Source organism: Neopelma chrysocephalum, unplaced genomic scaffold (assembly GCF_003984885.1).
Source record: "Neopelma chrysocephalum unplaced genomic scaffold, ASM398488v2 Primary Assembly neopelma1_90, whole genome shotgun sequence".
Lineage (NCBI taxonomy): Eukaryota > Metazoa > Chordata > Aves > Passeriformes > Pipridae > Neopelma > Neopelma chrysocephalum.
In genome coordinates, this window is record NW_020897752.1 from 1,432,220 (window position 1) to 1,445,799 (window position 13,580).

At 63.9% G+C, this 13,580-nt stretch overlaps 1 protein-coding gene across 1 annotated transcript in view; it reads right to left on the bottom strand.

The window, feature by feature from the left end:
• Positions 1 to 10,981, bottom strand: part of HSPG2 (heparan sulfate proteoglycan 2) — a gene marked incomplete at its 5' end in the record, with an annotated part of 36,504 nt that extends 25,523 nt beyond the window's left edge. The window contains 28 exon segments of the mRNA XM_027693158.1: positions 389 to 523; positions 598 to 741; positions 831 to 969; positions 1,053 to 1,204; positions 1,286 to 1,424; positions 1,508 to 1,659; positions 1,743 to 1,881; positions 1,967 to 1,993; positions 1,995 to 2,119; positions 2,208 to 2,346; positions 2,443 to 2,594; positions 2,674 to 2,812; positions 3,256 to 3,413; positions 3,610 to 3,748; positions 4,157 to 4,311; positions 4,442 to 4,580; positions 4,703 to 4,857; positions 4,935 to 5,073; positions 5,156 to 5,301; positions 5,388 to 5,523; positions 5,606 to 5,748; positions 7,374 to 7,514; positions 7,601 to 7,723; positions 7,899 to 7,958; positions 8,415 to 8,595; positions 9,370 to 9,470; positions 9,549 to 9,659; positions 10,755 to 10,981. Of these exon segments, the coding sequence (XP_027548959.1) occupies positions 389 to 523; positions 598 to 741; positions 831 to 969; positions 1,053 to 1,204; positions 1,286 to 1,424; positions 1,508 to 1,659; positions 1,743 to 1,881; positions 1,967 to 1,993; positions 1,995 to 2,119; positions 2,208 to 2,346; positions 2,443 to 2,594; positions 2,674 to 2,812; positions 3,256 to 3,413; positions 3,610 to 3,748; positions 4,157 to 4,311; positions 4,442 to 4,580; positions 4,703 to 4,857; positions 4,935 to 5,073; positions 5,156 to 5,301; positions 5,388 to 5,523; positions 5,606 to 5,748; positions 7,374 to 7,514; positions 7,601 to 7,723; positions 7,899 to 7,958; positions 8,415 to 8,595; positions 9,370 to 9,470; positions 9,549 to 9,659; positions 10,755 to 10,981 (3,836 nt within the window).
• Between the last annotated feature and the right edge of the window lie 2,599 nt (positions 10,982 to 13,580).

Sequence of the window (13,580 nt, forward strand, 5' to 3'; positions counted from 1 at the left end):
GGAGCACATGGAGGACTCAGGGATGGGGACATATCATCCCAGGGGCATCAGGAGCACATGGAGGACATCGCCGTGGGAATGGGGACATCACAACCCCTGGAGCACCGGGAGGACACCAGCATGGGGACACGGGCACCACCACTCCAGGTGAAGCACGGAGGGGACATGGGGTATCTGGAGCATGAGAGGACACCAGCATGGGGACAGGGACAGGGATGCCACCACCCTGGGGGCACCGGGAGGACATGAGGATGGGGACACCACCACTGCAGGGAGACCTGGAGCCCATGAGAGACACCAACGTGAGGATGTCAGTGGGGATGCCACCACCCGGGGGGCATCTGGAGCACACAGGGACAGGGACAGGGCCACCACGGCCACCTCGTACCTTGCACCACGAGGTTGACGACGCTGCTGGCGACGCCGAAGCGGTTGGAGGCCACGCAGTGGTAGGCGCCCTGGTTGCCCACGTGGGCGCCGGTGATGGAGATGACCGAGCCATTAGCGCTGACCTTCACGTTGTCTGGGCAAGGAGGGGCCATCAGCACCAGGGCCACGCTGGGTACCGTGCCAGGGCCACCCCGGGCACCACTATACCTTGGAAGTGCTGGCCAGGTCCCATCCGCCAGGTGACGTTGACGGGCCGGGCGCCGTCGTGGATGCGGCACTTGAAGGTGGCATCTTCCCCCGGTGCCACGGCCATGCTGTGCGGGTCGATGGAGATGATGGGGCTCTGCAGGCCTGTGGGGACAAAGGGACGGGGAAGCCACGAGGTCACGCATGTCACTCACACCCCCCACCATCCTCCCCCCCACCATGGCCGCACTCACGGTAGCTGGAGCTGTCCCGGGAGGTGACGGTGACGGTGACAGTGGCCTCGCGGGAGACACTGCCCGTGTCTGCCCGGCACACGTACTCCCCCGAGTCGGCCACCGAGAGCTGCGACAGCCGCAGGCGGGACCCCGACATCTGGGGACATCACAACACCAGGTGGTGGCATCAACCAGCCACCCACAGCCACCATTCCCCACCCCGCATGTGTCCCCTCCTACCTGGTGCTTGGCCGGGAGGGACCCCCCGCGCTTGTACCAGGTGATGGTGGCCTGTCCCTCCCCGGCCACCACGCAGTCCAGGTCCAGGGTCTGCCCCTCGGTGACAGAGGACGCCGAGGACTCGATGCGGATGGGCGGCGTGATGGCGGAGGCTGAATGGGAAGGGTTGGGGTGACTGTCCCCAGTGGTCCCCCACACGGGTGGGGACCCGTCCCCCAGAGGGTGGCACTCACAGTGGGATGGGTTGGCCCCGTCATCGATGGTGACGATGAGGGACGTCTCCTGGGTGACGCCCCCCGATGTCACCCGGCACACGTACTCGCCCGAGTCGGCCGCCGTCACCTGGGGGATGCGCAGGCGGCTGCCCGACACCTCGGGGGGACAATTTGGAGACAAGTCAGCACCATAGAGCAGGGGATGGGACAAAGTCAAGGTGACCTCCCTCTGTGCCCTACCTGGTGGCCGGCGGGCAGGGACCCCCCGCGCTTGTACCACGTCACGGTGGTGGGGCCGGACCCGGCCACCACACAGTTGAGGTCCAGGGTCTGTCCCTCAGCGATAGCCGAGGATGAGGACTCGATGTGGAGGGGCTGGGAGACACCAGAGGCTGGAGGGGACAGGGAAAGGGGACGTTTATCATCGAGGTGACACCCGACTGTCCCCAAGCGCTGCCCTCTCGCTCGCACTCACGGTAGTAGGTGCCGGCGCTGCTGGGCACAGTGACAATGACAGACGCCTCCTGTGTGACGCTGCCCAGGGTCACCCGGCACACGTACTCCCCTGAATCTGCCACTGCCACCTGGGCAAGGCGCAGGCGGGTCCCCGACACCTGGAGAGGTGACACGTTGGGGACACATCAATGCCTGTCACGGGGCTGTGCCCTGTGGGGTGATGCCACCTCCCCTGTGTCCTACCTGGCTGTTGGGGGGGAGAGCCCCCCCCGCGCCGGTACCAGGTGACGTGGGGGTGACCCTGTCCTGCCACCATGCAGTTGAGGTCCAGGGTCTGTCCCTCGGTGACGGCAGCAGACGAAGTCTCGATCCTCACCGGCGGCGTGACACCGACGCCTGGGGGTGGCAGTGGGGTCAGTGGGGGCACCACAGTGTCCCCGCTGTGTCCCCACTGTGTCCCCATGTCACCGCCCACCCCTGGTACCGTAAGAGGAGCCGGCGCCGGTCTGGATGGTGACGATGAGGGATGTCTCATGTGTGGCAGTGCCCGATGTCACCCGGCACACGTACTCCCCCGAGTCGGCCGCTGTCACCTGCGGGATCCGCAGGCGGGTACCCGACACCTGTAGGGGGATGACACAGGAGAGAATGGGGACACAAACCCCTCATCACCCCCAAAAATCCCTTTCCCACCCCCAAAATGCTCCTCAGTCCCCTACCTGGTGCTTGGCCGGGAGGGACCCCCCACGCTTGTACCAGGTGACAGTGGCCTGTCCATGCCCAGCCACGATGCAGTTGAGGTCCAGGGTCTGTCCCTCGGCCACGGAGGAGGACGAGGACTCGATGCGCACGGGGGGAGTGACACCAGCAGCTGGGGACAGAGACAGGATGGTCACCCCTGGCCCTGTGGCACTGTCCCCTGGCCCCTGTCACCTCCTGTCCCCACTCACGGTAGGTGCCGGCCCCGCTGGGCTGGATGGTCACCATGATGGAGATCTCCCTGGTGGTGGCCCCGCTGGTCACCCGGCACACGTACTCGCCCGAGTCGGCCGCCGTCACCTGCAGCAGCCGCAGTCGGGAGCCAGAAACCTGTGGGGAGGGGACACGGGGGTCACTGGGGCCACCTGGGCTTCCATGGGGCCATCTGGGATTGCACGAGGCCACTTGAGTCTGCACAGGGACACTCGGGCTTCCCTGGGCTACCTGGGCTTACACAGAGTCACCAGAGCTTGCATGGGATCACTTGGGCTTTCCTGAGCCACCTGGGCTTATATGGGGTCATCTGGGCTTCCATGGGCCCCCTGGACTTCCACAGGGTCATCTGGGCTTGCATGGGATTACTTGGGCTTCCATGGGGTCACTTGGGCTTCCATGGGGTCACTTGGGCTTCCATAGTCATGGGGCCACCTGGTCTTGCCCAGGGCCAGCTGACCTGGGGTCACCTGGGCTTGTGTGGGGCCACCTGAGTTTGCACAGAGCTGTGGGTCACCCCCATCCTCCCCCATTGGTGACATCCCCTCTGTGTCCCCTACCTGGTGCTTGGCCGGGAGGGTCCCCCCGCGCTTGTACCAGGTGACAGTGGCCTGGGCGGGGCTGGCGATGACACAGTTGAGGTCCAGAGTCTGTCCCTCGGTCACGGGGGACGACAGGGATGACGACTCGATGCGCAGGGGGGTCGTGCTGCCCGGGGCTGGGGACCGAGAAGGGTTAGAGATTGCATCCACCACCACATGTGACCCTCTAAGGGACACTGGGAGCCTGGGAATCCGGGATGGGCACCCGTAGGAATGTCTTCCCCAGGGAGCGATTCATCCCAGATCCCAGGACACTGCGGGGCAGTGACACCCACCCATGGGTAACCTCCCGTGTCCCCTGTCCCCACTCACGGTAGGCGCCGGCCCCGCTGGGCTGGATGGTCACCATGATGGAGGTCTCCCTGGTGGTGGCCCCGCTGGTCACCCGGCACACGTACTCGCCCGAGTCGGCCGCCGTCACCTGCAGCAGCCGCAGCCGGGAGCCAGAAACCTGTGGGGAGGGGACACGGGGGTCACTGGGGCCACCTGGGCTTCCACGGAGCTGCTGGGGCTTGTATGGGGCCATTTTGGCTTCCACGGGGCCATGTGGGCTTAAATGGGCCACCAGGACTCACATGAACCACCAGAGCTTGAATGGGGTCACCTGACCTTGCACGGGCTACTTGGACTCGCGTGGGCTTCATGTGCAACACAACCTTGTATGTGCCACCAGGGCTTGCAAGGGGTCGCTTGGTCTTGCCCAGGGCCACCTGACCTTGCATGGGCCACCAGGGCTTGGGTGGAGCTTCCAGATCTTGGATGGGGTCACTTGGACTTGCCCAGGGCCACCTGGACTCGCACGGAGCTGTGGGTCAACCTTATTCACCCCCTCGGTGACATCCCCCTCCGTGTCCCCTACCTGGTGCTTGGCCGGGAGGGTCCCCCCGCGCTTGTACCAGGTGACAGTGGCCTGGGCAGGGCCACTGGCGATGACACAGTTGAGGTCCAGAGTCTGTCCCTCGACCACGGCGGAGGACGGGGAGTCGATGCGCAGGGGGGTGGTGTTGCCTGGGGCTGGGGACCGAGACAGGAGGGTGACACCGGTGACACCAGTGACCACGGCAGGGCGTGTGAGCCATGGCTCGGTGCTGGGGCACACGGGGGCCCCCGCTGGCACTGCCGCCCCCCTGTTGTCCCCACTCACGGTAGGCGCCGGCCCCGCTGGGCTGGATGGTCACCATGACCGCGCTCTCCCTGGTGGTGGCCCCGCTGGTCACCCGGCACACGTACTCGCCCGAGTCGGCCGCCGTCACCTGCAGCAGCCGCAGCCGGGAGCCAGAAACCTGCGGGGAGGGGACACGGGGGTCACCGGGGCCACCTGGGCTTGCACAACCCTTGGAGGGGCAGAGCTGGGTGCTGCCACCACATAGTCCCCCCTTGGTGACACCCCCTTCACATCCCCTACCTGGTGCTTGGCCGGAAGGGTCCCCCCGCGCTTGTACCAGGTGACAGTGGCCTGTCCCTGCCCGGCCACCACGCAGTTGAGGTCCAGGGTCTGTCCCTCAGCCACGGTGGATGAGGACGCCTCGATCCGCACAGGGACACCCGAAGCTGGGGGTCCTGCGGGGGAGGACAGAGCTGTGACCACGCGTTGGAGACCAGCACGTCCCCCGTGGTGCCACTACACCTGGTCTCACCGTAGGACGAGCCGGCCGCGGCCACGACGGTGACGGTGACAGAGGCCTCGCGGACGGTGGTGCCCAGGCTGGCCCGGCACACGTACTCCCCTGAGTCAGCCGCCGTGACGTGGGGCACCCGGAGCCGGGACCCCGAGACCTGTGGTTGGGGACACGCACTAGTGTCACACGGCAGGGGAAAGGGCAAGATTTGGGGCGCTGCCCACCCTGCTGTGCCCCACCTGGTGCCCGGCGGGCAGGGAGCCCCCGCGCTTGTACCACACCACGGTGGCAGAGCCGGGCCCTGCCACCACACAGTCCAGGTCCAGGGTCTGCCCCTCGGTGACGGATGGGGACGAGGACTCGATGCGGACGGGTGGCGCCGTCCCTGTAGGAAGCAAACGGGGGCACACGGGTGGGTTGTGGCCCCCAAAACCAACCCCAAACCCCTCTGGTGTCCCCCACCCGCCTCACCTGGTACCACGGCCACCTCGATGGCGGCGCGGGCCGTGCCGGCAGCGCTGGTGCCCACGCAGAGGTAGACGCCGCCGTCGGCTGCCGTCACGGAAGGGATGACCAGCGTGGCGATGTCACCGTGCTCGGCGCGCGACTGCGGCACCAGGACCGGTGTGAGCAGCACTGCGGTGCACCCACACCCCCTCCAGCACCCAGGGGTGCCGTGCCCCACTCACCTGAGGTGGCAGGGTGCCCCCCTGCTTCTCCCAGGTGATGGTGGCCGTGGGGGACCCCGAGACCCGGCAGTAGAGCCGCACCGTGGAGCCCTCCTGCACCTCCGTCCGCTCCGGGCTCACCTGCACCTGGGGAGTGCCGGCGGCTGCGGGAACGGGGGGATCAGGGGGCTGCTGGGGGGGGGGAGAGGGGAGCATCGGGGGGTGGGGACAATGGGGGTGACATGAGCAAGGCAGACAATGAGGACGATGGGGACAATGGGATGATGGGGACAACAGGGGTGATGGGGACAATGGGGATGATGGGGACAATAGGGGAAATGGAGTGATGGGGATGATGGGGACAATGAGGGTGACATGAATGATGCAGATGATGAAGATCATGGGGCCAATGGGGGCAGTGGGGACAATGAGGATGATGGGGCCAATGGGGGCAGTGGGAACAATGGGAGCAATGGGGACAATGGGGGTGACATGGGTGATGCTGATGAAGAGGATGAAGTGGATGATGAGGGTCATGAGGGTGATGGGGGACAATGGCAGTGACAGAGATGATGGGCATGATGGGGATGATGGAGATGTTGGGGATGATGGAGACAATGGGAGCAGGGGGGACAGTGGGGGTAACGAGTGATGCAGCCAATGAAGAATGATGGGGGTGGGGTGGTGGGACAATGGGGGACAATGGAGGTGACAGAGATGATGGGGACAATGAGGATGATGGGGACAATGAGGATGATGGGGTCAATGGGATGATGGGGTCAATGGGAGCAATGGGGGAAATGTGGGTGACATGAGTGATGCAGGATGATGGGGATGACAGGATGGTGGGGATGGTGGGGTGATGGGGACGATGGGGGTGACAGGGATGGTGCAGAAGATGAGGATGATCAGGGTGATGGGGAGAATGGAATGATGGGGATGATGAGAGCGATGGGATGATGGAAATGAGGGGGCAGTGGAGGAAGAACGGGGCAGTGGGGACAATGGGGGATGATGGGCATGACAGGGATGATGGGGGATGATGGGGACAATGAGGGTGATGGGTATGAGTGGGAGGTGACAGAGATAATGATGGTGACAAGGACGATGGGGACAATGGGAATTATGAGATGATGGGATGATGGGGATGAGGGGGATGATGGGGGATAAAGGGGGTGATGAGGATAATAAAGTGTGACAGAGATGATGGTCACAGAGATGATGGGAATGAGGGGGATGGAAAATGGGAGGTGACAGGGATAATGATGAGGGTGATGGGAATGACGGGGATGACAGGGATGATGCAGACGACGGGGACAATGGAGATGGACAATGGGGAGCGACAGGGATGATGGGTGATGATGGGAGCAAGAGGGGTGACAGGGACGATAAGGACAACAGGAGTGATGAAGATGATGGGGATGATGGGGGTGATGGGGATGATGGAGATGATGGGAATGGGGATGATGGGGACAATGGGGAAAGTGGGGTTACAGGGGTGATGGAGATGATGGGGATGCAGGGGATGATGGGGATGGGGATGATGGAGATGATGGGAATGGGGACGATGGGGACGATGGGGACAATGGGGTGACAGGGATGATGGAGATGATGGGGATAATGGGGATGATGGGGATAGGGATGCTGGGGATGCTGGGGACAGCGGGGTGACAGGGATGCTGGAGATACTGGAGATGATGGGGACAGTGGGGTGACAGGGATGATGGAAATGTTGGGGATGGACAATGGGGACAACAGGGGTGGTGGGGACGAGGGCGACACCGCTCACCTTGCACGTGCAGGTACCCCCGTGCCGTGTGCTGCCCGGTGCTGCTGCGTGCCCGGCACTCGTAGTGCCCCTCGTCGGCGGGTTCCACGGCGCCGAACCGCAGCGTCCCGCCCTGCACCACGGCCTGTGGCGGCAGCGCTCCTGCGGGGACACGGCCGGCGTCACCCCCCCATCACCACGTCCCCACGCCCAGTGACAGTGTCCCCCTGTCCCCCGCGGGCACCTACCGAGCCACTCGAGGGTGGGCGCGGGGCTGCCGGTGCCCACGCAGCGGAACTCCGCCGGCTGCCCCGGTGCCACGCTCAGCTGCGCCGGCTCCACGCTGGCGGTGGGGGCGGTGGCGGTGCCGGCTGCGGTGACACCGGGGGGGGCTCAGGGCTCGCCGGGCCCCCCCCGGTGCTGGTGGGGCGGTGGGAAGCGGGGGCGGCGTGGCTGGGCTGGCAGCGGGGTGTGCGGTGGAGCCCCGGCATGCAGCGGGTGGGGGCAGCGTGTGGACCCCCCTGGGACACCCCCGCGGTGACTTACCCGGTCTGTGCCCCTCCATGAACTCAACGGGGCCGTAAAACATCTGAGTCTTCGAGGCTGCTGCAAGAGGGTGGGGGGTGTCAGGGGAGTGCGCCCGTCGCCCCTGGGTCTGGGCACCAAACCTGCCACCACCCCGGGGTCTGGGCACTGAACCTGCCCACCACCACGGTCTCAGGACCCACAGGTCCTCATTCCCATGGTCTCAGAACCCCCTGGTGCCCATCCCCATGGTCGCAGGACTCACAGGTCCCCATCCCCACGGCATCAGGACCTAGAGGTGCCCATTCCCATGGTCTTAGGACCCACAGGTGCCCGCTCCCCATCACCAGAGCTCATGGGTCCCCATCCCCGTGGTGTCAGGACCTGCCAGTGCCCCTCCCCATGGTCTTAGGACCCACAGATCCCCATCCCCGTGGTCTCAGGACCTACAAATCCCCATCCCCGTGATCTCAGGACCCCCTGTGCCCATCCCCATGGTCTCAGGACCCCCTGTGCCCACAGTGGCGGGGGGCTGACCCTGGACGTAGAGTGTGGCAGTGCCCTGGTCCATGTCCAGCATGTTGGAGCCGGTGCACACGTAGACCCCGGCGTCCTGGGGCCGCACCCCGCGCAGCGTCAGGATCCCGTTGAAGTCGACGGCGCCCGCGGGCAGCGTCCCGTGGTTCTGCCGCGTCCACACCAGGGTGTAGGCGGGAGACTGGTGGGGAGACACGTGGGCAGGCCTGAGGCCACGGGGACGGGCGTGCCAGGGGGGCACTCGGCCGTCTGGGAGAGGTGGGTACCCAGGGATGGCCAAAGAGCTACATGGGGATCAGAGGATGTCCCGGTGCCCTGGGTGTCCCTGTGGGTAAATCTCTGGGTATCCTACTCTGTGAGACCAGGTGGGCACCCAGGAGTGTTCCCATACCCTGGATGTCCCTATGGGCACCCAAGGGTGTCCCCATGCCCCGCATGACCCCATGCACATCTAGAGGTGTTCCTATGTCCTGGATGTCCCCATGGGCACCCGAGGGTGTCCCCATGCCCTGGATGTCCCCATGGGCAACCACAGGTGTATCTGTGCCCTCCATGACCTCATGGGCAACCACAGGTGTATCTGTGCCCTCCATGACCCCATGGGCCCCCAAGGGGTGTCACCTTAACCTGAATGACCCTGTGGGCACCCAGAGATGTCCCCATGGGCACCCAGAGGTGACCCTGTGCCCTGGATGTCCCTAAGGGCATGCAGGGGTGCCCCTGTGGCCACCATGGCTCTCTGTGCCCTGCATGTCCCCAGGAGCACCCAAGGCTGCTCACATGCCCTATGTGACCAGGTGGGCACCCAAGGGTGTCCCTGTGCACCCCAAATGTCCCCGTGGGCATCCAGAGAAGTCCTCATGCCCTGCATGTCCCCATGGTCACCCGAGGGTGTCCCCGTGCCCCCCGAGGGTGCCCTGCACCCCCCGCCGTGCTGGGTCCCCCCCGCCCTCACCTTGCTCTTGGCGGTGCAGACGAAGGTGACGTCGGCGCCCGGCTGCACCCGCTGCACCCGCTTCTCCTCCACGGTGACAGTGATGGGCTTGTCGGGGGTCTCTGCGCCCAGACACAGGGACAGCTGTGAGCCCACCCTGCCCCCCTCCACGCCCACCCCCCCGGGTGCCAGTGCCCTACCGGTGACGATGACCTCGGCGCGGCTGGCGTTGCTGTGCCGGAGGTTGCGGCAGGAGCACACGTAGACTCCGGCCTCCGAGGGCTGGATGCTGGGGAAGTGCAGCTCCTCGCCTGGGGCGACACGCAGGTGACACCCCGCACACCCCTCAGGGACACCCTGATGCCCACCCCCCTCCACCCTGAGCCGCCCCATACCTTGTCAACACTGACACCCCACAAACACCCCCTCTGCCTTGGGGGCACCCCAATGTCGCCCCCACCCCGAGCCACCCCATACCTTGCCGATGCAGACACCCCTCCCACACACCCCTTGGGGACACCCCGATGTCCCCCTGCCCCTTGAGCCACCCCATACCTTGTTGATAATGACACACCCCCCACACACCCCTGGGGGACACCCTGATGTGCCCCCACTCTGGGCCATCCCATACCTTGCCGGTGCTGACACCCCACATACACCATCCCCCCGGGGACACCCCAATTTCCCCCTCCACCCCAAACCACCCCATACCTTGCCTGCGCTGACACCCCCCAAACACACCCCTTGGGGACACCTCGGTGCCCTTCTCGCACCCCAAACCTTGCTGGTGCTGACGTACCCCCCACGCCCCTGGGGGACCCCCTGATGTCTCCCCCCTGCCCAGAACCCCCCCATACCTTGCTGGCACCGACACCCCCCCACACAGACCCTTTGAGGACACCTTGATGTCCCCTCACCCTGAGCCACCCCACACCTCACCAGCACTGACACACCCCACACACATCCCTTGGGGAAACCCCAATGTCCCCCCCCACCCCTTGAGCCACCCCACACCTCATCGACCCTGACATCCCCCCCGCTCCCCTTGTGGACACCCCAATGTCCCCTCACCCTGAGCCACCCCATACCTCATCGACACCAACATCCCCCCCTCTCCCCTTGAGGACACCCCAATGTCCCCCTGCTCCCCTTGAGGACACCCCAATGTCACCCCGCCTCTTGAGCCACCCCACACCTCACTGACACTGACACCCCCCTCACTGCCCTTGGGGACACCCAGGTGTCCCCCCGTACCTTGAGCCACCCCACACCTCATCGACAATGACACCTCCCCCCTGCTCCCCTAGGGGACACCCCAATGTCCCCCTGCCCCTTGAGCCACCCCACACCTCATCGACACCATCACCCCCCCTCTCCCCTTAGGACACCCCGGTGTCCCCCTGTACCTTGCCGGCGGCTCTGGGCGCCCTCGGGGAGGGCTCTGCCGTCCTCCCGGCCCCAGTGGTAGTAGAGGGGGGGCTCCCCGCTGGCCTGGCACCGCAGGGTGACCGCGCTGCCCCTTGGCACCGCCGTGCGCGGGGGGTGCACCCGCACGGCCAGCGCGGGCGGGGGGCCCGCGGGGACACAGCCCTGCCCACGCACCGTGGGGTCACCCCGGAACCCGGGGGCACAGCTGCGGGAGCGGGGACGGGGTTATATGGGAGCCTTGGGGGATTGCGGTACAAGGGGTGGGGGGGCAGGGGGTGCATGGGGTGAGAGTACTGGGGTACAGGGGGTGGGTAGTTGGGGTGGGCATATTGGGGTGTATATGGGGGTGAGCACATTGGGGTACAGGGGGTGGGAATATTGGGGTGGGTATATTGGGGTATACATGGGGGTGAGCATATTTTAGGCATGTGGGGTGGGTATATTGGGGTGGGTGTATTGGGGTGGGCGTATTGGGGTGTATATGGGGCTGAGCACATTGGGGTACAGGGGTGGGTATATTGGGGTATACATGGGGGTGAGCATATTTTAGGTACGTGGGGTGGGTATACTGGGGTGGGTGTATTGGGGTGGGGATGCTGGGGTGTATGTGGGGGTCACCATATTGGGGTATATGGGGTGGGTATATTGGGGTATACATGGAGATGAGCATATTTTAGGCACAGGGGGTGGGTATACTGGGGTGGGGGTATTTGGGGGTATATGGGGGTGAGCGCATTGGGGCACACTGGGCGGGTATATTGGGGTGAGCCCATCGGGGTGGGTATATAGGGTGAGCATATTGGGGTACGGGGTGGGTATACTGGGGTATACAGGGGGGTGAGCATATTTTAGGCACGTGGTGTGGTTGTACTGGGATGGGTGTATTGCGGGCTATATGGGGGTGGGTATATTGGGGTACATGGGGTGAGTATACTGGGGTGGGTGTATTGGGGCGGGGATGCTGGGGTGTATGTGGGGGTCACCATATTGGGGTATATGGGGTGGGTATATTGGGGTATACATGGAGATGAGCATATTTTAGGCACAGGGGGTGGGTATACTGGGGTGGGGGTATTTGGGGGTATATGGGGGTGAGCGCATTGGGGCACACTGGGCGGGTATATTGGGGTGAGCTCATCGGGGTGGGTATATAGGGTGAGCATATTGGGGTACAGGGGTGGGTATATTGGGGTATACATGGGGGTGAGTATATTTTAGGCATGTGGGGTGGGTATATTGGGGTGGGTGTATTGGGGCAGGGATGCTGGGGTGTATATGGGGGTGAGCACATTGGGGTACAGGGGGTGGGTATATTGGGGTGGGTGTATCGGGGTGGGGATGCTGGGGTGGGAGTATTGGGGTGTATATGGGGGTGAGCACATTGGGGCACAGTGAGTGGGTATATTGGGGTGAGCCCATCGGGGTGGGTATATAGGGTGAGCATATTGGGGTGCATATATTAGGGTGAACCTATTGGGGTGGGTAAGCTGGGGTGGGGATATTGGGGTGCATCTATTTGAGTGAGCACATCAGGGTGGGTATATTGGGGTGCACACATGGGGTGAGCACATTGGGGTGACTCTATGGGTGAGTGTGTACTGGGGAGTGTATGTAGGGTGAGTATATTGGGGTGAGCCATCAGGGTGGGTATATTGGGGTGGGTGTATCGGGGTGGGTGTATCACAGTGGGTATATCGGGGTGACAGTATCAAGGCGGGTATAGGGGTGAGCACTTGGGGTGGGTATATTGGGGTGGGTATAAAGAGGGGGAGATTTTGGGGTGGGTCTGTTAGGGGAAGTCCATCAGAGTGACTGTATTGGGGTGGGTATGTCAGGGTGAGCACTTTGGGGTGGGTGTACTGGGTATATTGGGGTGCATCAATTGGGGTGAGCACATTGGGGTGCGTGCATCAGGGTGAGGGCATGGATCCTCAACAAGATGCACTTATTGGGGTGAGCTTATGGGGTGAGCTCATCAGGAAAGGTGTGTTGGGGTGAGCACTTTGGGGCGGGTGCATTGGGGTGAGCACTTTGGGGTGGGTTTTAGGGGTGGGAATATGGGGGTGAGCTCATGGGGGTGGGTTTGGGGTGGGTACATCAGGGTGATCCAATCGGGGGGGGTTTGGGTGGGTATATGGGGCTGAACCCATGGGGGTGGGTATATAGGGGTGTGTATATGGGGGTGAGCCCATGGGGGGGAGGGTTGGGGGTGGGTATAAGGGGGTGAGTCCATGATGGTGGGTTTTTAGGGTGGATTTTGGAGCTGAGCCCCTGGGGATGGGTGTGGGGGTGGCTATATGAGGTGAGCCCATGGGGGTGCATATATGGGGGTGGGGTTTTGGGGTGGGTACGCTGGGGTGAGCCCATGATGGTGGGTACGTGGGGGTGAGCCCATAGGGGTGAGTTTGGCGTTGGGTTTTGGGGTGGGTATGTTGGGGTGACCCCATAGGGGTGGGTATATGGGGGTGGGTTTATGGGAGTGAGCCCATGGGGGTGAGTCCATGGGGGTGGGTTTGGTGTTGGGTTTTTGGGGTGGGTATGTTGGGGTGACCCCATTGGAATGGGTTAGGGTTAGGGTTAGGGTTTTTTTTTTGGGGGGTGAGTATATGGGAGTGAGCCCATGGGGGTGGGTTTTGGGGGTGGAAATGTTGGGGTGAGCCCATGGGGGTGGGTTTTGGGGGTGGGTATATGGGAGTGAGCCCATGAGGGTGGGGATATGGGGGTGACATCATGGGGGTGGGTTTGGTGTTGGGTTTTTGGGGTGGGTATGTTGGGGTGACCCCATAGGAGTGGGTATATGGGGG